At 42.5% G+C, this 21,793-nt stretch overlaps 1 protein-coding gene across 1 annotated transcript; it reads right to left on the minus strand.

The window, feature by feature from the left end:
• Nucleotides 1–906: 906 nt before the first annotated feature.
• Nucleotides 907–20,371, minus strand: LOC148368646 (semaphorin-5B-like). The gene is made up of 23 exons (XM_088330637.1): nucleotides 20,273–20,371; nucleotides 16,249–16,364; nucleotides 15,978–16,162; nucleotides 15,470–15,569; nucleotides 15,355–15,400; nucleotides 15,188–15,250; nucleotides 15,022–15,120; nucleotides 14,703–14,916; nucleotides 14,345–14,630; nucleotides 14,068–14,203; nucleotides 13,776–13,983; nucleotides 13,504–13,711; nucleotides 13,304–13,421; nucleotides 13,048–13,232; nucleotides 10,219–10,362; nucleotides 10,002–10,149; nucleotides 9,713–9,938; nucleotides 9,405–9,626; nucleotides 9,136–9,306; nucleotides 8,204–8,347; nucleotides 4,006–4,041; nucleotides 3,713–3,924; nucleotides 907–3,634 (listed from the first exon to the last, which is right to left on the minus strand). Exons 3-23 carry the CDS (start codon nucleotides 16,120–16,122, stop codon nucleotides 3,485–3,487), a joined length of 3,261 nt encoding a protein of 1,086 aa, XP_088186763.1. The 5' UTR covers nucleotides 16,123–16,162; nucleotides 16,249–16,364; nucleotides 20,273–20,371; the 3' UTR covers nucleotides 907–3,484.
• Between the last annotated feature and the right edge of the window lie 1,422 nt (nucleotides 20,372–21,793).

Raw genomic sequence — 21,793 nt, forward strand, 5'->3', positions numbered from 1 at the left:
TGCTGTTGTTCAAAAATGTTAAAGATGTGTCACGAAAATGCTTTACCTCAGAGAAAATAATAAAACAGCTGTTTATTCATTTTGGGAGTGAATGGAGTTGTGGAAAGCTTGTTTGTTATCTATTAATAAAGTTTGACTGACCTATCTGACTGTTTTCTTGACATTCCCTTTAGCGCTGCACCATCTAATGGTTGCATAACGTAACTACAGCCTCTACTGTAGAGCCTTATAATGCGGTGCGCCTTATGTATGAAAAAAGTTTTAAAATATATCATTCATTGAAGGTGCGCCTTATAACACGGTGCGTCGTATAGTGCGGAAAATACGGTAATCAAAAGGTCAATATCCTGAAATTGTGAGTGATGGAGCACTAATGCTAGTATGTTTTTATTTTGCCTAAAATGGGAAATCAAAGTTATGCACAGTAAATCCTGAGCAGTTCTTAACAAAGCAAGGGTGGTGATAATGTTTTTGCAAGAAATCCAGCACCAATCAAGAGAATGTTTTTGTTGCCTTTGCTGACTAAAATAAAGTCTTCATCTTGGTGCTAGCATACTTTGCACTATTTTAAGCTGTTCCTATCTATGATTCATGATACTTTTGTGTCAACGGGCTGCTTTAAACTGACATGAATTCTGACATTCTGCTTCAACTATGCACGCAAATCTCTCTCTCTCTCTCTCTCTCTCTCTCTCTCTCTCTCTCTCTCTCTCTCTCTCTCTCTCTCTCTCTCTCTCTCTCTCTCTCTCTCTCTCTCTCACATACATACATACATACATACATACATACATACATACATACATACATACATATATATATATATATATATATATATATATATATATATATATATATATATATATATATATATATATATATATGGTTTTGTTGACTCCCCATTTTTTCCCCAGAAAGACATTTTCATCTCAGAGGCCACAACGAAATTGAATATCAACACCATCTTTTACAGGCAGTCATGTAGGTTACCCTGGATGTGAAAATGTGCCCCCCAAAACTAACTGTTCACATTTGTTTTTTTTACAGAAAGATATTTCTCTCTCCCAGCAACAAGTTTGGCCAGGATCCCAATCTTTTACAAGAAAACAGGTAGGTCACTCTAGAGGTGAATGACCCTCCCAAAATGACATCATTATCACTATCAGCCAATCATGCTGCTGTTCTTTGATTAGCACACACTTTATGGCGGATCTGCTTTTGTAACCTCGGAGATGGAATAAAAAGAAAGGGCTTGGGGGCAGGGGGCTTTAGAACAGGTTAGACTTTCTTATTAGAAGCCCATGTTCAAGCCTGACCTGACTTTCGACCCGGGTCAGGCCTAAATTGTCATTCATTATGTTCAGGTTGGCTCAGGCTTCTCTCTCGCTGCCCTTTTTTTTTAAGTCATCCAATCGTCACTGTTCTTCATTGTCTCTCTGCCTCTTACGCTCTTAAAGTGCTGCGCTATATTCTGTTGTGGTTTAGGGCCAAAATCAACCCTAAGAGAGAAAAGTCAATGATGGAAAATTCTGTGCATGTAACCTCTGCAAACACTTACATATAAAATAACTTGGATTTTGTGACAGTCGAAGGGTTTGGTCCGGGTTCGGTCTTGCAAATTCAGTAATTTGGTCAGGCTCGGGCTGGGTTGGGCTTTAATACTCAGGTCAGGTCGAGCTGGATTTTTAAGGCCCGATCTTAACTCTACTTGTAGTGTCTATTAAACTTAACGATAGTCAAAAATACAATACCCCAAAACTATGTGTGATGGAGCACTACTATCAATTTATTTTTCATTCAAGTGCAGTTTAGTTCAGTGCAAATTTGAATTTAGTATTGTGGCAGCTTTGGGGAAGAAGCTGTCTCTGAGTCTATGGATCGATATTGCCTACCCGAGGGGTAGCAGGGTGAGTAATGTCCTTCATTATGCCTTTGGTTCTGTTCAGGAATCTGGAATTGTAAATGTCAAGTGTGGATGGCAGTGGGTCGCCAATGATCTTTTGTGCCATATCTGTCACCCTCTGCAGCCTCTTCCTGTATGCTTCTGTGCAGCTTGAGCGCCACATTGACACAGCATAGGTCAACAGGCTAAAGTTTTTGAGTTTTTCCATGCTTGCATGTTTGTTTAAGATCAGGGGATGGTGTCATTTTAACCTAGGCAGTCCTTTGGGATATTTTGTGATTAAAGGCTACACACATAAATGTGACTCGACTTGACTTATCTTCCATCCATCCATAATCTGCACCACTTATCCTCAGGCAGTGGGCAGGGGACACCCTGAACTGGTTGCCAGCCAGTCGCAGGGCACAAGGGCTATGCAAATAAACATGACTTGACTTGACAACTCACTCCCTCATTCACCCCTAGAGACAATTTGGACTTGCCAATTAGCCTGACATGCGTGTTTTTGGAATGTGAGAGGACACTAGAGTGCCCGGAGGAAACCCACGCAAGCAGGGGGAGAACATGCAAACTCCACACAGGAAGGTTCGATCTCATGACCTCAGAACTGTGCCGCACACGCGCTAACCACTACCCGCCACTCTGCCCTTGACTTATCTTAAAATACAGTGGAACCTCGGATCTCGACCATAATCCGTTCCAGAACACTGTTCGAAAACCGATTTGTTCGATCACCGAAATCATTTTTCCCATTAAAAATAATGCAAATCGTTTTAATCCGTTCCAACACCCTAAATGTTTACCTAGAATGTTTAACGTAAACATAAAGCTAACCCAGGCTAATCGTACGTACGCGTTATCGTAATCTTCTGTACGAAAGATTACGCTAACATGAACGTGTAAAAATAAAAAAAATCAGGTCGTTTACAAGCCATTTAGCACACGGGCCTCCACAACAAGTGGTGAGCGTTTCATTGGAAAGGAGGCTCCATTCTAACACCCTAAATGTTGGGCTCCGTTCCAACACCCTGAATGTTTACCTTGACTGTTTAACGTAAACAGAGCTAACCCAGGCTAATCGTACGTTCACTTTATCGTAATGTTCCGTACGAAAGATTACGCTAACATGAACGTGTAAAAATGAAAAAAAAAGGATAAAGAAAAGAATTATGAATAGTATTTCTTACCTTTGGGGCTAAAACACTTCGTGCACCTATATTAAAAGCAAAAGCAAAACGAAGCACGTGATAACAGTTTGTCACGAAAAGAGCGATCTACACCCGTACGCCGCTCAGCATTGCACCCTAGTGTACGCACTCACTCATTACCGGCGTCCGAACTCCGATTTTTTGACCGAAAAGCGAAGCAAAAATTCTCCGATTTGTTCGAACTGAGAGGCGTTCGAAAACCGAGGTTCCACTGTACGAATAATTGTTAGTTTCGGAGTGAGGGGATTACAAACAAAGTTGCAATGGGATTGGTTTTATTTCACCAGGGACAAAAATTGAAAATTTGGGTAACTTAGCATCCAAGAGCATCTTGTGGATTTTGGTGATTCAGTTTAAGCCAGAGTTTGAGCGAGTGTTAGCTGTGCACATAAGCCCTCGAAGGTGCTTCTGGTGGAAAGTCATACTTGCTCACGCTGGGAGGAAAGTAGGTGGTGGTAAACATGTTGCTGGACGGGGCAGAGGAGGCAAAGTCATCGTTTGAGTGAAGGTTGTTCTTGTGAAGCATCTAAAGGATTGCATAAAACTCAGTTTAGCGAAGTATAGAAGCAAAAGTGTGACTTCGTGAGATATGACTGGAACCCACCACAACCTCCATAGAAATGTACTTCTCGTTTTTGGGGACGGCGTTGTCGTTCTTATTGTAGTTGAGGCGGTTGCGCGTGCTAGGATGAATGACGGCCGACTCTGCGGAGGGTCCATCCAGATGCTGACAGTAGGCGACAGCCAGCGCCGAAAAGAGGACAGCTGCAAAAAAGCTTGCCACGCCAACAGCAACCAGCTGGAAGGTTGTGAAAGCTGCACAGAGAAGATGGGCTGCCAGTCACCAAGTTGGAATAAGAATTTGTAGTATGAAAGAAAGTCCTTTTTTTTCCTTACTTCCACATTTGTGAGCCTCCTGGTCAGGCAGAATGACTGAAAATAGCACAAATGAAAACCAAATAGTGTCAGACTCCTTGTGATTAGTATAGATTATTATAAATTGACAGTGAAATATCCTTGAGTCAGAATATCACAGTTGCCATGGCGCCCAATTGGCCCCGCCCATGTGGCGCCAGCTGCGACTCATTGACAGATTGGCTTTCCGTCTTCTTAAGCTCAGTGCTCTCACTATTCGTTTGTCAGTCTGTCAACGAGCATCAGCCCCACAAGACGTGGGTTTTGACTCAGTCCTGTTTCCTGTTGGCATTTCCCGTCCAGTATTGTTCCCGTTTATTTTGTTCTGTTTAATATTGGTTTACAGTTTGGTTCCCGTCTATTTTTGTCCTGTTTATTATTCTCTCCAGTTCTCGTTCTTGTCTAGTTTGTCCTGATTAATTTCGATATCCTGATTCTATATCAATCCTGTCTGTCCCGTCCTGTCCGGTATGGACCCCATCTGTCCGATATCTGCTCGGGCAATTGGTGTCGATCTCGTCGGTCTCTGGCTTCCTCTCTTTCCACGCCAGACCGCTGCATGACTCCCCATTTCCCGTAAAATAAAAGGCTTGTGTAAGAAACGTCATGCGTTTGGGTCCTGATTCTGTTCTGGTTCTTGACACAGAAATGGTTTGACTGTTTTTGTTTGATGACTTGAATAAATCAAAGGTTTAACAGAGAGAGAGAGAGAGAAAGAAAGGGGAAATGGGTGGGGGAAAGAGAACAAGAAACGTAGAAAGAAAGAGCGGGAGGGATAGAAAAAGAGAGGGAGAGAAAAAGAGAGAGAGAGTAGGGGGAACAAGAGAGACAGAGAAAGAGAATAAGAGAGACTTGGAGTGAAAGATAGAAAGAAAGGGAGAGAGAAAGAGAGAGCATAAGAAAGAAGATTAAAAAAAGTGTGAAAAGGAGAGAAAGAGGGAGAAAGGAGAGAGAAATAGAGAAACAAAGAGCGACAGAGCAAGAAAGTAAAAAAGGGACAAAAAGAGAGGGTAAGAAAGAAGAGAGAAAGAAAGAGAAGAGGAGGGTATGAAAGAGGATAAAAAGTAAAAGAAAGAAAGAGATAGAGAGAGAGAAAGGGAGGAGAAAAAAGTAGAGGGAAAGAGGGCAAGAAAGGGAAAAAGAAGGAGAGATAGAGAGAAAGAAAGAGAAAAGAGAGGATAAAAAAAAGAAGAGAAAAAGAAAAAGTGAAAAGAGAGTGAGAAAGAGAGAGAGAGAGTAGGGGGAGAACAAGAGAGAGAGGGAGGAAAAGAAAGAAAGAGAGAAGATCAGAAAGTACAGAAAAAAGTGTGAAAACAGAGAGAGAGAGAGAGATAGAGCGAGAGAGAGAGAAAGAAAGGGGAGAACAAGAAAGACAAGAGAGAGAGAGAAAAGAAAGAGATTAAGAGAGAAAGAAAGAAGAATGACTGTTGAGGCTGGTTTTGGGTGACTGTTCGGGTACAAGAATAACAGTGGCTGATTTTAAACAGGTCGCGATGATCGATTGTTCCAGCAATTTCCTGAAAATGTCTGTTAGGACCTGCGCTAGTTGGTCTGCACAGACCTTCACTACCTTTCCTGGCAGTCCATCAGGCATTCCTGGGGTTAACAGCTTCGAGCACTCCTCAACTTTGCTCCAAAATGCCTGTTTGGACTAAAGCTGCTTCAGTATTTAAGCTTGGTCCTACAGCATCAAGGTCTGTTGTACATATGTATCTTCTTAAGATTTTCCAGGTTCCTGCTCGAATCCTCACAGATTAAACTTTGTCTTTACATTTCTTCTGCCCCTCATCATCTTTCTTTCACGTTTAAGATACCAGGACAAAGAAAAATGGGCATCTACTGCTGTTTCCGTTGTAGTTCGCTTTGAAGGTCACTGCTTTTAAGGTTTCAATGAAGTTGAATAGTTTGGTGCATGCATTAATTATGTACTGGCAGGGTTGGGTAGAATAAAATGACAAAATTTTGTGCAGGCTTGGGGAGTAACGGAATACATGGAACGGCAAAAATGATGTTGGCAAACTGTTTGGATTTATTTTCATTTTGTTTCCGTCGCATTTTATGTTAGTTTTGCCGGAGATCAAAGAGATCAAAGCCAGGAGAGAAAGCTTACCACGTGTTGTGAGTCATAATTTTATTCATATTTAGTTTATTTTGTCTTTTATTAGCATATTTGGTATTTGAGTAATCCAAAAGTACCGTATTTTCCGCACTATAAGGCGCACCGGGTCATAGGGCGCACCCCGAAAAAATAGTTTTTGGTCCTATATTTGACATACATAAGGCGCACCGGATTATAAGGCGCTACAATGGGAACGTCGACAAAACAGTCAGATAGTTCAGTCAAACTTATTACCCCCTTAACATTCCCAAAGCTTGCAAAGAAGCAAATACGTGTCGAGAACACGTGCGGATGCGGTGTCCGTACGATGTCACTCAAATGCATCGTTCCAAATATCATTCGGAAGGTTAAAGTCTTGGGATTCAAGAAATGCCAACCATTCCTTAGTTTCTATTTTCTTTTTCGCTCGCAACTTTACTGTGCATATGACAATAAACACTTGGAATTGAGTTGAATTTAAAAATAGACACTCCATTCCATCCATTATCTGCACCGCTTATCACAGAAACATCGAGTTCAGTCTGAAACAAGATACAGGGAAAATATATAGTGGGAGTAGCTCACCGAAGTCGTTGTGTTCAGTAATAATGTGCAACCATGGTCCTCTTATATCCGTGAGTTTAGTAAATCCAGGAGAATAAAATATTTACAAATACAGAATAGTAAAAAATGCTTTCTCTATGCCGTCAACCCAACGTGCTATTCACTTTTATCTTTTTCGGCCAATTGCAGGCTTTGTTTTGCCGCTTTAGCCTATGCCAGCCTGTAAATGATAAAAAGGATCCGCCCCTTTACCTCCGGATAACTTTAGCCAATAGTAATCGATTCAACTGATGATTGACACATCTTTTTCGGCCAATTGCAGGCTTTGTTTTGCTGCTTAGGCCTATGCCAGCCTGTAAATGATAAAAAGGATCCGCCCCTTTACCTCCTAATAACTTTAGCCAATAGTGATCGATTCAAATGATGATTGACACATTGGTTAGCCAATGAAACGCCGGTAAATAAATCCCAGCATACACCGCGGACTACTTGGCGTTCGGGGGAAAATCTAGTCGGCGGCTGCAAGTTAGTTGCAAGACTTTGCGACTTAATATTGATCCATAAATAAGGCGCACTGTATTATAAGGCGCATGGTCAGCTTTTGAAAAAAATAAAGGCTTTTAGGTGCGCCTTATAGTGCGCAAAATACGGTAATTGAAAAGTAATCCAGTTAATGTAACCCTACCCAACCCTGTGTACTGGGCAATTGAAAAAAAAAACAACGCAGTTTGGAACTGGAGAAAAGGGCAGAAAAACACGTTTTTTACCAATGAAAGGTTAAAACAGGGGTCTAAAACCTGAGGCTCGGGGGCTATATGCAGCCCCCAGAATGATAATTTGAGGACCCCAATTTAATATGAAAGCAAAAGGGACAGTGTGTATTATTTTGACACTAGATGATGCTGTATTATGTTGTTCCAACGAAACTCGAAGTGACCAAAATGCACCCTAGTACTTTTGAAAAGACAAACAAAGAAAAGAAAAATAAATATATTGAAAAAAAGAGACAAAAAGTAAAACTCAAGAGAAGAAGGAAAATAAAATTGAATAAAAATAAAAAAGGGAAGAAAAGAATCAAGAAAGAAAATCTCTTTTTTATTGTTGCCTTTTTTCTCTTTCATTTTTTCTTTCTTTTTATTTTCCCCTACTTTTATTTTTGGATCTGACAACCTTTTTTGCATCTTTTTTCTTCTTTATTCTTTAAAGAAAAATTCGTTCCCTTCTTTTTCAGAAAGCCCAGGTCAAAATCGGAAGAAAAAGAGTGCCTTTTGCTTACTCTCAGTCTCTGTAGTTTGTAGTTTCATTGGACTCTCATTTGGTTGCACCACACATGACAGCGACATCTAGTGGACAAATATAAAACACTGTCCCTTGAATGTTTTTATCAGCGCTGTTTCTGTGGAAAACCCCATTTTGCCCAACCTCACCCGGATCCTAGCTTCAGCTGCCCCGGACTCAATTGGGTTTGAAACCCCTGCTTTAGAACAATCTTGAAATTCAAATTCAAGTGGTGTTTACCTGCCACCTCGTGTGTCTGGCATGGTCTGGATTGGCTTAGGTTGCCCTGGCATGAATTGGCATTCTGGTTTTGGTTGCAGGGACGAAAGCGATACTGCAGGCCATCCTCATCACAGCCCTCCCAGTCTGACCATAAATCCCAACCTGGTGAGGAGTGTAAACCGTTTCATATCCTCATTGAGCAATAATCATAACTGTCAACCTAAGTCCTTAAAATCTTTCAAGACTCGTAGTGGCTTGTAACCAGGGTTGGGTAGGGTTACTTTAACTTGATTACTTTCAATTACTTTTGGATTACTCCAATACCAAATATGCTAATAAAAGACAAAAGAAAATAAATATGAATAAAATTATGACTCACAACACGTGGTAAGCTTTCTCTCCTGGCTTTGATCTCCGGCAAAACGAACATAAAATGCGACAGAAACAAAATGAAAATAAATCCAAACCGCTTGCCACCATCATTTTTGCCGTTCCATGTGTTCCGTTACTCCCCAAGCCTGCACAAAATTTAGTAATTGTATTGTATTCCAAAAGTAATTGAAAGTAATCAAGTTAAAGTAACCCTACCCAACCCTGCTTGTAACATGATGTCATTTTAAAAACTCGAATACAAGAAACTTTCCAGTTTTGTAAAACATAAATCTACTTGTTGCGTTTCTCTTCTTAGCTGCTGATTCTCTCAGATTTCAAATTTTAGCACAGAAAAAAAACCAAGAGCATAAATCTTTCGTGATTCACAGATCGTGCAAACAATGGCAAACGAAAAGCACGTTTAATGAAAAAAAATTGGAAAAAAAAACGAATTAATATCTGAATGCGTTCACATTGAAATACTTTCGTAAAAATTCATATAAAATACGCTAAAATCATACACGTAGGTTTACGATGCAAGATAAAAGATCGATGCAGCCACAAGATTAGCGATTTACCTTCGCAAGTGTGTGTATTGCAAAGAGCCTCTTCTGTGTGTAGACCAATGCAGATCCCACCTCCATTGGAAGGAGGTGGATTATCACATGATCTGGTCCTCTGGAAATAACCACCTCCACAGCTCACGGTACATGGGGACCATGAAGACCAACATGACCAGGCTCCACCCACTAAAAGAAAAGCACAGCTTGAGTGTTTTCATTCTTTTGTAAAGATAAAGTTCATACACTAAATCTGGTACAATCTCTACTTTGAACAAGTGTTACACCTGGGCATGGCTTCATGTTGCAAACTTGATAGTCCACTGGAGATCCGACACATGCATTTGGATTGGTCCTTCCCTCTGCTGTCGAGCAACCACGTCTTCGGCTACGAAAGCCTGTAGAGCATTGTTGTGAACATGTGGACCATGTTTCCCAAGGTTCCCAGTGTGTATCTTTGGGATGAGACAAAGTTCGACCGCCTGATTTCACCAAGTCCTCGACCAGAGCTTTAAGTCAGACACAGGATCAAAAATAAAATTAGGGTTTTCTTCTTAATCCACACAGTAAATGTGTTGTATTCTCAAAACCTTACTGTCAGTCTGGCAAGTTCCAAACCCATCGTTTGGACAAAATCTGTTTTCTATTTTTCTCCTTCCTAATTGAAGTTGCTGGACATCCCTTACTAGTGCCCGGCATGTGTATCTGTATCTCTGTTCTTGACGTGATCCATCCTTACTGATGTTAACAGGTATCCAGGGAGTCCACGGGGTATTGCGACACACCTCAGGGCAGGCCTTGAGATTACAGGTTTTATACTCCTATAAAACAAAATGGTGCGGTCCATTAAAGCTGAGAATCAAGTGATAACTGTTGTTAAGTACCGTAGCACATCCAGGACAGCGGTTTCCATTCTGACACTTTCTAGTCCTGGCGTGTACACCACCTCCACATTCGGCATTGCATTGGGCCCAAGGCCCCCATGCAGTCCACAGCACTGGTGATGGGCATGCTTTTTTTTCATTGCATAGCCTATAAACACACAATGATACCCAGGTTTAAAATATTGTTTTGCCCTTCTTTTCTCTATTTTCTTTTTACCTCTCTTCTCGACTTTGACCAACACAGACCCGACCACCGTGACGAGGTGATGGGTTGTTGCAGGACCGTTGCCTAACTTCAAAACCCACACCACAACTGCTGCTACAATGGCCCCAAGAAGACCACGGTGTCCAACCTCCATTCCTGAACAGGGGATCGTACATGATTTACCGATGTCGGACCAGCAATATCTACTAATGTTTTCAATCCTAGCATTTTCACCCGAAATGTCAAAAGGTAGTAAAAATACACATTTACATTTATCGTCCCTACACTAACCAAGTATTTACGGTGTTGCTTTTTTAAAAAGATAACACATTTTTCCCACAACAGACAGAATCTAAAAAAGTGTTGAGGTGACATATTATTCATACATAGCACTGTAGAGCAAATAAGCCCAGCACAAAATTGACTTCCAAGTAACTCAGAACTTTGGAATGGATGGAACGACAGCGTCTCCTTTTGGACAGTTCCCGAACGTACCAATTCACCACGTACCATAATGAAATCGGAGGGACATTCTCAAGTACAGAACATTATGCAAATTTGTCACTTCTTTAGCTTTCTAACAAGTTAAGCAACTTCAAACACCGTTACCCGATACTGCGAGTATCAAATATCTAGGGCAACGCCCATAAGGGCATGATATGGTAGACTGTCACTGGTCCATAATAAAAGAGGACCCGATCGATAGCTCGCTCTCTTTTCTACTACCTCGCATAACAGGCGCTAGGCACGTGGGCCACACGTTGAGACCCTATGGAGCACGAGACCAAATCTCTCTGCAACAACAAGTAAGAGGACGGTTTCAGATTTAACACCATCTTTGCTGGTTCTTGGGAATGACCGTTTTTTTCTGTACAAGGGAATCTCCCCAAATCGACTAGCATTACAGCGGGAAACTTTCGTTTTAATGAAATGAAATGATCTGCATTTATATAGCGCTTTACTGTGTGCTTCACATTTCCCAATAGTGGCCATGCAGCCATGTAAGGCGCTAACCTGCTTATTGGGGGTGTTAGGGGTTCAGTCGACATGTAACACGGAGGAGCCGGGATTCAAACTGTGATCTCTTGATCCCAAGACGAGCGCTCTACCTCCTGAGCCACTGCTGCTACTTTTAGCAGTCGAAAACTCACTTCAGCTCAAGCGCCTTAACCTCATCTTTTATCTTTTATCATTAATTCTCTGTGTTAATAAATTGTGTGTGTTATTTCCTTCGGCTTGGTTGTCGTGATCCCACTGGGCAGTCGACTCTTGTCAACACAGTGACCCCTTCGTGATTTCTGTGATTTTTCCATATTTATTACTCGAAAAGATTTTAGATCATCAAACCAATTTTAATATTATACAGAGACAACCTAAGGAAATACAAAAAGCAGTTTTGAAATGTGGATTCCATTTACTAAGGTACCTCAAAATCTAGGCCTATCGGGCCCCTGAACCTAACAGTAACTTAGGCCACCTTTTGGTAGCATTAACAGAAATCAAACATTTATGATAATTGGTAATGGGTCTTTTACAACACTGTGGAGGAAAACTGGCCCACTCTTCTTTGCAAAATTGTTTCAAATATTACAGGGTTTTCTAGCATGAACTCTGCATTTAAGGTCACACCACAGCATCTCAATTGGATTTAAATCCGGACTTTGACTTGGTCACTCCAGAGCCTTCATTTTGTTTTCTCGAGCCATTCAGAGGTGGACTTGTTGGTGTGTTTAGGATCATCGTCCAGCTGCGTGATCCACGAGCGCTTGAGTCTAAGGGCACAAACTAATGGGCGGACGATCTCTTTCAGGATCTTCTGGTAAACACCAGAATTCATCATTCTCATCTCATCTCATCTCATTAGCCGTACCGCTTATCCTCATTAGGGTCGCAGGGGGGCTGGAGCCCATCCCAGCAATCATCGGGCAGTGGGCAGGGGACACCCTGAACTGGTTGCCAGCCAATTGCAGGGCACACGGGTACAGACAACTCACTCGCTCATTCACACCTAGGAAGAATTTGGACCGGCCAATTCACCTGAAATGCATGTCTTTGGATTGTGGGAGGAAACCGGAGTGCCCGGAGGAAACCCATGCAAGCACGGGGAGAACATACAAACACAGGAAGTCTGGAGCTGGATTTGAACCCACGCAGGAGGTCCCCAAGACATGAACTGTGCCGCCGTGCTGCCCTCTATCATATTTTCCTGTTATTTGTCTTACCAGATTTAGATTTTTTTCCTTACCTCCGCTACTAAGCTTACCTGTTGTGGTTTTGAGAACACCAATATTTCATCACACACTTTAAGTTTATTTATGATAAGTTTTTAATGTGGCTTTAACACAAGTTTGATCAGTGTTTACAAGATAAAGAGTACCACAATAAATCACACTCATTTTTGTTTCATGGTGGAAAATTCGGTCATTGACAATTTTTGTCCAATGCTGCAATAGAAGAATAGAATAGAAGAATAGAATATACTTTTATTGTCATTCTTTGTAACCATGCACACAGGACAAAATGTCGATACACCTGACCCGTACAGTTAAACTGTAGCGAGCCGATGTAGCCGCAGCCAAACAGGGCGCCGCCATTTTAGACCCAACTTGCTGTGTTGGGAGTCATTAGGTGACCAAACCCCCCAATTCCAACCCTTAATGCCGAGCGCCAAGCAGGGAGGCAATGAGTACCAATGTCGTAAGTCTTAGGTATGACTCGGCTGAGGCTTGAACCAGCGACCTCTCAGTCTCGGAGCGGGCGCCCTACCATCTAGGCTACCCAGCTAATACTATGAATAATAATTTATCCTACCGATTATACTGTACAGAACTTTGATCTTACCTGGAACAGTTGGCCACTTGAATGTTTGCTCCTTTGCAGTCAACCCCACCGCATCGGGCCTCGGGTTCGTTACACAAACGGGACCGGCAAACACAACTGCTAATTGAACCTTCGCCATCATTGTGGTTACAAGGTTGCCACGATGCCCATGGACCAAACCTGCCATCCTGTTTTAGATTTCTCACCTTGAACAAGAACAGAGGTGTGTGCGCGCAAAAAAAAAGAAATAAAAACTCATAAATGACTTATGACTTACTGGACACTCCGTGATGTTCTGAGTCCACTGATTAAAGTCAGTGTTCTTGCCATTGGGTGTGCAGCGTCCCTGTTTTTGATCCCAGCCACAATAGGGGTCACGACTTTCTAGACAAAGTCTAATTCGTACAGGTGGGGTAATGAATAATGTTTAACATTATATTCCACCAATAAATGGTTATTTACTAAACAGTCCCATACCGTTTAGTTGGATGACGAGAACATCGTTCTAATGGGATTTTAACCAATCTGTCATCAAGCCCGATAATCAGAGATCTATAACTGTGCAGGATCTGCAGGCTTCTGATTGATCCGGTTTGGCCATCCGGAAGGATCCTGAGCTCTTCCAGGTAGCACCCATGAAGTATTACATCTTTTGTTGCAAGAACTTTCAAGATGGTGCCATGTTCTGGTTGAAACAGTTGAAGCTTTTCAATGCATTGTGATTTAAGATACTGATATGCTGCATTTACCAGTGCTGATGTACATAACGTGGTAAAGTTCATCACGACCTCGTACGATGTCCACTACCAGCTTTGAGAACCGTACATGGTCCTGGGTGAGCAAAGGGTTGACGGTCACGGGCTGCACCGCATCGTGCATCAGAAAGAGCTTTTGCGCATCCTGGAGATTGCGTTCAGTCAAGTTCCCTCCAGTGCCGCCTTCATCCAGTGTGCCGCACTAAAGCAAAGGAAAGAAAGACATTAATGTGGGTTGTCAGAAATGCTTGTTTAGGTAAAGTCACAAGGATCCACCCAGGGTTACCTGAAAATTTGTAATGGGATTTGGAGCAGAGAGCCAGGCAGTGCGTGGGTTTTCCTGGTAGCGGAAAGGTCCATTGAAAGCTTGTGTGATGGCAGTCAGGTTGAAGGCACACACAGCAGTCGCGGTCATGCTGTTTCTGTAAGTGTGTCACAAATAGACTTTGATGAAAGGTATTGTTTATTTAACCTTTGTGGGTTCTTTCAAAAACATATTATTTCTGTAAAGACAAAAGCATGTAAAGTTCAGTTCAGCCGCTGCACAATTATATATCACTCACACATTAGTAGTGAAGATGCCATATATCATGTCCTGCTCTGGTAGGTAGAAAGTGCTCTGTAGTTCATCGTATTGAAAAGGAATTTCTCCTGAACGTGAGCAATTAAGTCGAGCCTTCATAAAGGTAGTCCAGGTGTCCTCCAAAAGGAAACGACCGCCCATGTCATTTTTACACACTCGGGCGACACGAGAAAACACCATCTTCCCACAATGGTTTTCGACAGCAGTTTCCCTCAGGAAGAAGTAGGCGAAATTGCCAATGTCATAGGCAGAAACAAATTGGGGTTCTAAAAGGAGTGAGGCGATAAAAACAAAACAATGAGAACGACGCCTGGAAGACCAAATATGTCTTTGTTTACCATTGAGCCATTTTGAGTTGTACTGAGCTGTGCGCAGCGGGTGCATGTTTCCCAAGCTTCTGTAGATGACAGGATCACGTCCAGAGAAGTCGATCACGGTGGCCGCGTACAACTCGCCCTTCTCCGTAAGCATGGCCGTGGAGTTGTGACGTGGGTCATAAGGACATCGAGCCACTCCATTCACTCTATCGAACACTTGACTGATGTTATCAATCTGACAGCAAATAAGGAAGCATTACAGGGTGCTTATGAAGCCTGTTTTTGGAATCCATAGAATGATGGCTTGCATTGGTTGTTGAAACATCAAGCTAGCACCAACCTGCCTGGTCATACAGACAGGAGTGAAAGCATTGGTCCCACATGTGACAAGCGTCCTTCCGCTGAACAATAAAACCCGTATGTAGTTCTGACACTCCTCCTGCATACAAGTATAACATGAACAAGGGACGCTGACTACCTTTTTTTAAAGACACCGTAACAAGTACCTCAGATTTCCCCTTGCTTCTGCAAGAGCGCACTGTGTCTTCGTCAGGTCTCCATTCTGTAGCCTGAGCCAAAAAACAAACAAAAGAAAAGGAAAAACACTTGGGTTTAATGTTTAAATCTTTGACTGCACAAACATTAACAGGCCACAGCCAGAATGGTATGTTACCTGTATTAGGGAGATGTTAATCAAATTAAGTCTGAAGAGAAAGTTTCTGTAAAATACATCATAATGGTGTTATTTTCAGTTATGGGTTTTATGCTTGCTATAAAATTCCTTGCACCTCGCTCCCACAATGAGCTGTTTTCTGCTCAGGTCCACGGCTAATTGAGAGAAGTCTCTTGCCCTTGGGTGTGAGAACTCAGACACCCATGCTTTCAGGTCTGTGATAGCATAGAAAATACATGTTCCAATTAGTATGCGTACAGTATGGTTAAAAGTTGCAAGACACTCTGAGCTGAACATTGGATTGATCTTAGACAAAAATAATTTACTCAAAACTGTGGTCTTTTCTGGTTCTGGTGATTAGTTGAGGATCAGCATTATGTATCAGGTCCAGTCCTTGGTGCAAGACTACCAAGTTCAATTCTTGAAATATGTGGTCCTTTACTACATCTAATCCTCTGTTTCCCTGTCTATTTAGTAAAGCTTCTCTACAGTTGCTCGCTTTTCTCTATTCGATATACAGTACTCCAATTAAAATATCTTTTAAAATCAAGTTCCCAAAACCAGCATTTCAGAGACAATTCTACAAAAGCAACATCCGGATTGATGTGAAATGAAGTCGTCACCTTGGTTTGACACGACGGGATGCTCCTTTCGATCGCAGTCTTCAGGTTTGAAAGGGGGTGACTGGGACAGACACACAAGTACATACGTGACCAGCACAAAACCATAGGGAATGAGGGCCCGTCCCCCCCACCTCAATGTGACCATAGCTAACTTCGCATCCAATCCTCAAGTGCTGTGGAACAACCTGCAGAGGCCGAATAGATGCATGTCAAACAACAGTGAGGCATAAAATTGAGGCATTCGTATTGATTAAATTGGAGTTTTTGACACCTGCTGGTTACCCAGGATCATTTCTTGGTGGAGTTTCTGCTAGGTTTGGTGTCCATCGTTCATTGCCAGCAGGACTTGGTCCCGCCTGTTTCAACTCTTAAGACCAACCCAGTGATCTATAAATGATAGAAGGCCACAGATAGCACCCTTTGTGACATATTTTGGGACATTTAGAGTCGAGCCTGGGCTCTGTGACAACTGGGGGAGTTGTTACGGGTTAAGGGTGAAAGCCTCCACTATGTCAACTATTCACAAAATGAAGCTTTTTGTGTCAAACTTTCTTGTGTACTAAGTAGCCACACACAATATGAATGGATGTGATGATATTAAATTATGACAAACAAAATAAATCTATATATCAAAAAACAGGCTTCTTTGGTTTGACTGATTGTTGTCTGATTCAGAAAGAAAACCATGTTTCAGGGTCTTGTGGTTCTTGGTGAGCAGTAAAAAATAATGTTGTCGCTCAGAAGAATTACTAGGACTAACACGAGGGCAATTTCTATTGTACTTTGCTTAAGCCCTGACTTTCCCATCTATCTTACCCCCCTCAACCACTCAGATTGCTCTACAAACACCTTCCGTGTCCCGGCTACCCGTATCCTGATTCTGTTTCCTGTATCGATCCCCGATACAAGCTCCGTTCTCCTGTCCTGGCTACCCGTATCCTGCCTGATTCTGTTTCCTGTATCGCTTCCCGCTCGTCCCGACTACCCGACTTGTAACTATTTTAAATATTTTAAAGCTTTTCTTATGTCATAACATAAAATATATACATTTAAACATGTATATAAATGGTCTAACCAACCCTAAACAACCACCAAACTTTTAAATAAGGATTTTGTACACTATGCACTGCAGGTGAATTATCTTAAATTATCTGACGATAACATTGACAATCGTCTGCACCAAATTCATGCAGTGACGTGTCCATTTCTTATCCTGCAATGATGCGTAAAGGTTTACAAAGACGGCGATAATTATTTCGGATCCTAGTATCTTTGCTAGGTTCCTAGGAAACGGACACTCTCAGACACGGAATGCATACGTTGAAAAAGGTTCATTAAAATCCAGTCAAGGGGCCCTTTAATGACATCATATATAACAGGGGGGGGGGGGGTTTAAGGGTTATTGATCTATCTTCGTTATTCATTATCCATTATCCGTTATCGGTCAGTTCATAATACGCTACAAAGCCTAGGAGCCGGGACACTTACTCTCAGCCAAAAGGCCAAGCTAAGGTCCTAGCCCTAAACCTTGCTGCGATCATTGTCACAAGTCATAATGTCATCATTCAAAGGGGTTTAATTTTGTTCCTCATGGCATCCCAAATAGAAGGGTCTGACTTTGTATACATGAGGCTTGTCTAAACTAGACCACTTGGATTCCAGCCAAACATTATCAAGAGGCATAGCGAATCCCTCTCTCCTCACCAAACTGTCACCAGGGATTCCAAAATGTGCACTCTTTCTCAAGATATACACAAACCCCAACTACCTCCCATGTTTAACATCGGCAATTTCAATATGATAATAAAGACTAAATCATGTCTCCTCTGATGGCATACTTGGAGAGCTGTGAAGTCAGGTCATGCAGACGTAAGACTATAGGAACCTCAGAAGGCATCCAAAGTCTCCCCATTAAAATATTCAAGCGGGGTTGAGCATTTCTGAGGCAGTTTTCAGCTCCTTCGTACAGAGGTGAATGGCCTCTCTGTGGAACCTGCCAACTATCTGCCAATGGGTGCACTCTTTTACAAGTGAATGGATTTAGTTTTGCTACACTTAAGAGGGAACACTAACGGCCCATGGCTACACCACAATGGGCGTTCGTAAATTGCCAAACCTAATGATAGCAGTTTGGCAGTGGCGAGAGGAGGTGGAAAGCAGGAATCCTAAAGAGGCAACAGCTGCAAAAGAAGCCTCTTTGCCTGTCTTTAACTCAGTCGCCCCACTTTTGCAGTGAAGTCAGTCGACAAGGTAAAGGTGTAGGGTCAATGGTTTTTCACTCCTGCTGTTTTTCAGATTCAGATTCAGATTCAGATCTACTTTATTGTCATTCTAGTACACGAGTATACAGAACGAAATGTCGATACATCTGACCCGCACAGTTTCCTTGAATGTACAGATATAAGTAAAAGTTGTATTGTATTATGGCTACGTATAGTATTTTACCATAGTGCCGATAGTGCAAGAGGAGTAGCTAACCAGATGTGCAAAATGGGCAGTCAGGTTAACAAGTCAGGTAAACAGTAACATTACCACTGTAACAATAACGCTGTAAGTACAATAGTACAGAGAGCAAATGTGCAAGGAGTGGCAAGCTATAAAGAACTGCCAGTAGTGCAAAAAGTCAGATTAGCAGCCGTTTAGATTTAGGTTAACTATATGTTAGATTGACCATTTAACAGTCTAATGGCCAGGGGGACTAGACTACTGCGGAACCTGGTGGTCCTGCACCGCACACTGCAGTACCTCTTCCCAGAGGCTAGCAGAGTGAACAGTCCATGATGGGGGTGAGAGGGGTCCCCGATAATGTTCTTAGCATGGGATAGGCAGCGCTTCTGGCCAATGTCCTGAATGGAGGGAAGTGTAGTCCCGATTATTTTCTCTGCTGTCCTCGTTACCCTCCTCACACTTTTACGCCACAATACTATTCTATGGCTATTTCAACTTGAAAGGACATCTGTGGGTCATCTCATTGGGAGCAAGTAAACTTGTGAGGAATGGGGGTGGCCGAATCGATCAAAATATCGATGTTATCTACATACCAGCTCGGTGGCCTTGGGGGTAGGGCGCCCGCTCCGAGACTGGGAGGTTGCTGGTTCAAGCCTCGGCCGAGTCAAACCTAAGACTTACAACATTGGTACTCATTGCCTCCCTGTTTGGCGCTCGGCATTAGGGGTTGGGATTGGGGGGGTTGGTCACCAAATGACTCCCAACACATCAGTTGGGTTGAGCGAGGGGGCTGGGAATCCCATCCTCTGTATCAATCTCCCAGAAAGAGTCAGGAATGTGTTCTTGACTCTAGCTACCTCGCACTGGGGGGATATGGCTCCGATATATATATATATCTATAGATATATCTATACTAAACAACTTGGATCAGATCCATAATATTGTCCAGGGATTAATTGTCACCCCTTCACCAATTTCCTCAAAGCATCTATATGTAGATAGTGCAGTTGTCTCTATCAACAAGCGTCCTAGGCCACTCTCTAAGTTTATGCCTGTTTGTAAAACTGACAGGCACACTTTAAACACCTCTCCCTACCTGGCCTGCTGCGGTATCTTGCCAGCCAGGAATCATGTTACTGTTCCTGAACAAAAACCTGTAAGTATGTTGTCACAATAGCCACAGAGCCAAAAGGGTTTGTTCTTTCCATTTCTGATTTTTTTTGGTTTGACTCTCTTGACTTTTGCTCCGTAACAGTTGTTATCGTATAAGCATTTTGTTTTTGTACTGTTAAAGGTTTTTAAATTGTATTGTTTACACGATTTGAACTTTTTGACCTATTTTCTAAATGTTGTGCAATGGAAAGTACAGTTGACATGTTGACCCTGTTGTATGTTTAGAAGTGTTATATAACTCTTTTCACTCCTTTGGCTATTGTACTGAAATAGTTGTAATAAAAATATTTCAATTTGTTTTTATATTGTTTAAGCTTGAGTTGCAGTGGTGTTTTTTTTTTTTAAAGTGCCTTAAATCTTGTCTGTATTTATCGTAACTATAAAACAAACTCAAGAGGGAGGGTCCAATTATTCAATGATCATGACATCTCCAAAACAAAAAATACGGGCATCGGATCGTATTGACCAATACTACCATGTAATTACTTGGACCGGGTCAATACTAAAATTCCCAGGATTCAAATTGGCAAAATCAACATGAAGACGTCAGCAAATTACATGTTTGAAATAAAAAAACGCACTAAACAGCAATTGCAATCATCTGCTTTGCCCACGAGACACATGTTGTACGTTCTATCGAAGAAAAAAAACCTGCAAAGAATATCCTTACAGACCTACTTGTTGACCATCACCAAAGCTGATCTGCAGAGACAGAGCTGGCATAGATCCCGTTTCAAATGTTGATGAAAAAAGATGAGAAACAAGGAAGTTAGACAGACTGTTACGCACTGGTAGACTGACCAGCCTGTGCGTAGACAGGCAGGAGGAGTATAGTGGAGTGTGACGGGGGGGTTGGGGGCGCGGGTGCTGAGGTTGGCCTGTTTATGCACACTGGTGTTAAGAGCTATTACGCCAGCCTCCTACAGAGGGTGCCAACAGGCAGAAAGACTCGAGAACCCCACACCATCATTACCTGCACCTGACTATAATTAGGAGAGAGCTATTTAAGGACTGTTCTGACAGCAGTAGCTGTTGGATTTTTCATTGCCTTTTTTGATGTCCATCCCTGTGTATGTTTTTTGACACCTTGTTAGCTGTCTTTGATCAATCCTGGATTTCCTGAAGCCTGCCAGCTCTGAGTTGTATCCTGGCTGTGTTTATCATTTTCTCCCTTCCTCCCATGTCCAGAGCACCCCAAAAAATCTTGTCACTAAGCTTGTTTGTCTGCACTTGGGGCAACCTCCCTGAAACAACTGGACTGTTACATGGGTTGGGGTTCTCAGAATATTTTCCATTTAACAATTACAGTTTGTGCCTATTTATGACTTGACCCTCATGACCCTAGTTAGGGGCCGGTCACACAGACATTTGCGGCTGAATCACGGCCAGAAATTTCTGCCTTTGAGGCGGACGCTATTGGACGCATTGAGATCGCCATTCAGACGAGATAACACGAGGTCGGAAATTCGCGCGCGGGTGGCAGCGCGAAAAAGTTTTGCGCTGCTCAATTCTTCAGAGCGCGGGTACACAGCCTTTCACGAGCGTATTGAGGCTGAACCACGGCCAGAAATTTCTGGCCGTGAAGCAGATACTGTTGGGCGCTGTTGGACGTTTAGAGACCGCCATATAGACGAGATACAGCAGTGCTTTACTCGCGGTCGGAAATTCACACGAGGTTGGCCACGCGCAAAAGCACGTGTTAAACCGCGTGCCGCACACGTGGTCAACACAAGGTAATGACGCGGAAATGACGCGGAACGACATGCTCTGGCCGCGGCCAGGGCGTGGTTACACATGGGTAGGACGGGAAATTTCAGCGGGTAATCGTGGGTGGAGCATGGTAATAGCATGTTCTGCGCCTGTATCGCGGTGTTATTACGTGAAATTAGCGTGTTACGCGTGTGACAGTCAAACGCCTTTCTCCGCGTATATACAGCGCGATTTGCCGAGCACACGTCAGTTGTGCTCGTGACGTCAAGGGGGTGAACATGGATCCCCGTCAGCGTAGTGACCTCGTCTTAATCCATTTTTATTTCTTGACATTTCTTTTCAAGATAATAAAATAAAAATTGCCATAGCTTGAAATTTTGATCTTCACGGGACTGTGTCTTGAGCGGTTATGATTTCTACACCGGTGCTATCCGAGAAATGCATCCCTGCCGAGATTTGCATCCCCTCGCTACTACAACCACTTT

Source organism: Urocampus carinirostris, chromosome 3 (genome assembly GCF_059441175.1).
Source record: "Urocampus carinirostris isolate Australia breed hairy pipefish chromosome 3, RoL_Ucar_1.0, whole genome shotgun sequence".
NCBI classification, from domain to species: domain Eukaryota; kingdom Metazoa; phylum Chordata; class Actinopteri; order Syngnathiformes; family Syngnathidae; genus Urocampus; species Urocampus carinirostris.

What these genes read in the sequence shown, in the direction of transcription:
- LOC148368646 (XM_088330637.1), bottom strand. Translation starts at nt 16,122, where the DNA reads ATGGTCACATTGAGGTGGGGGGGACGGGCCCTCATTCCCTATGGTTTT. An exon ending in TCCCGTCGTGTCAAACCAAG is followed by an intron (nt 15,570 to 15,977) that starts GTGACGACTTCA and finishes ATGCTATCACAG; the next exon opens with ACCTGAAAGCATGGGTGTCT. An exon ending in TCTCGTCATCCAACTAAACG is followed by an intron (nt 13,422 to 13,503) that starts GTATGGGACTGT and finishes TGTACGAATTAG; the next exon opens with ACTTTGTCTAGAAAGTCGTG.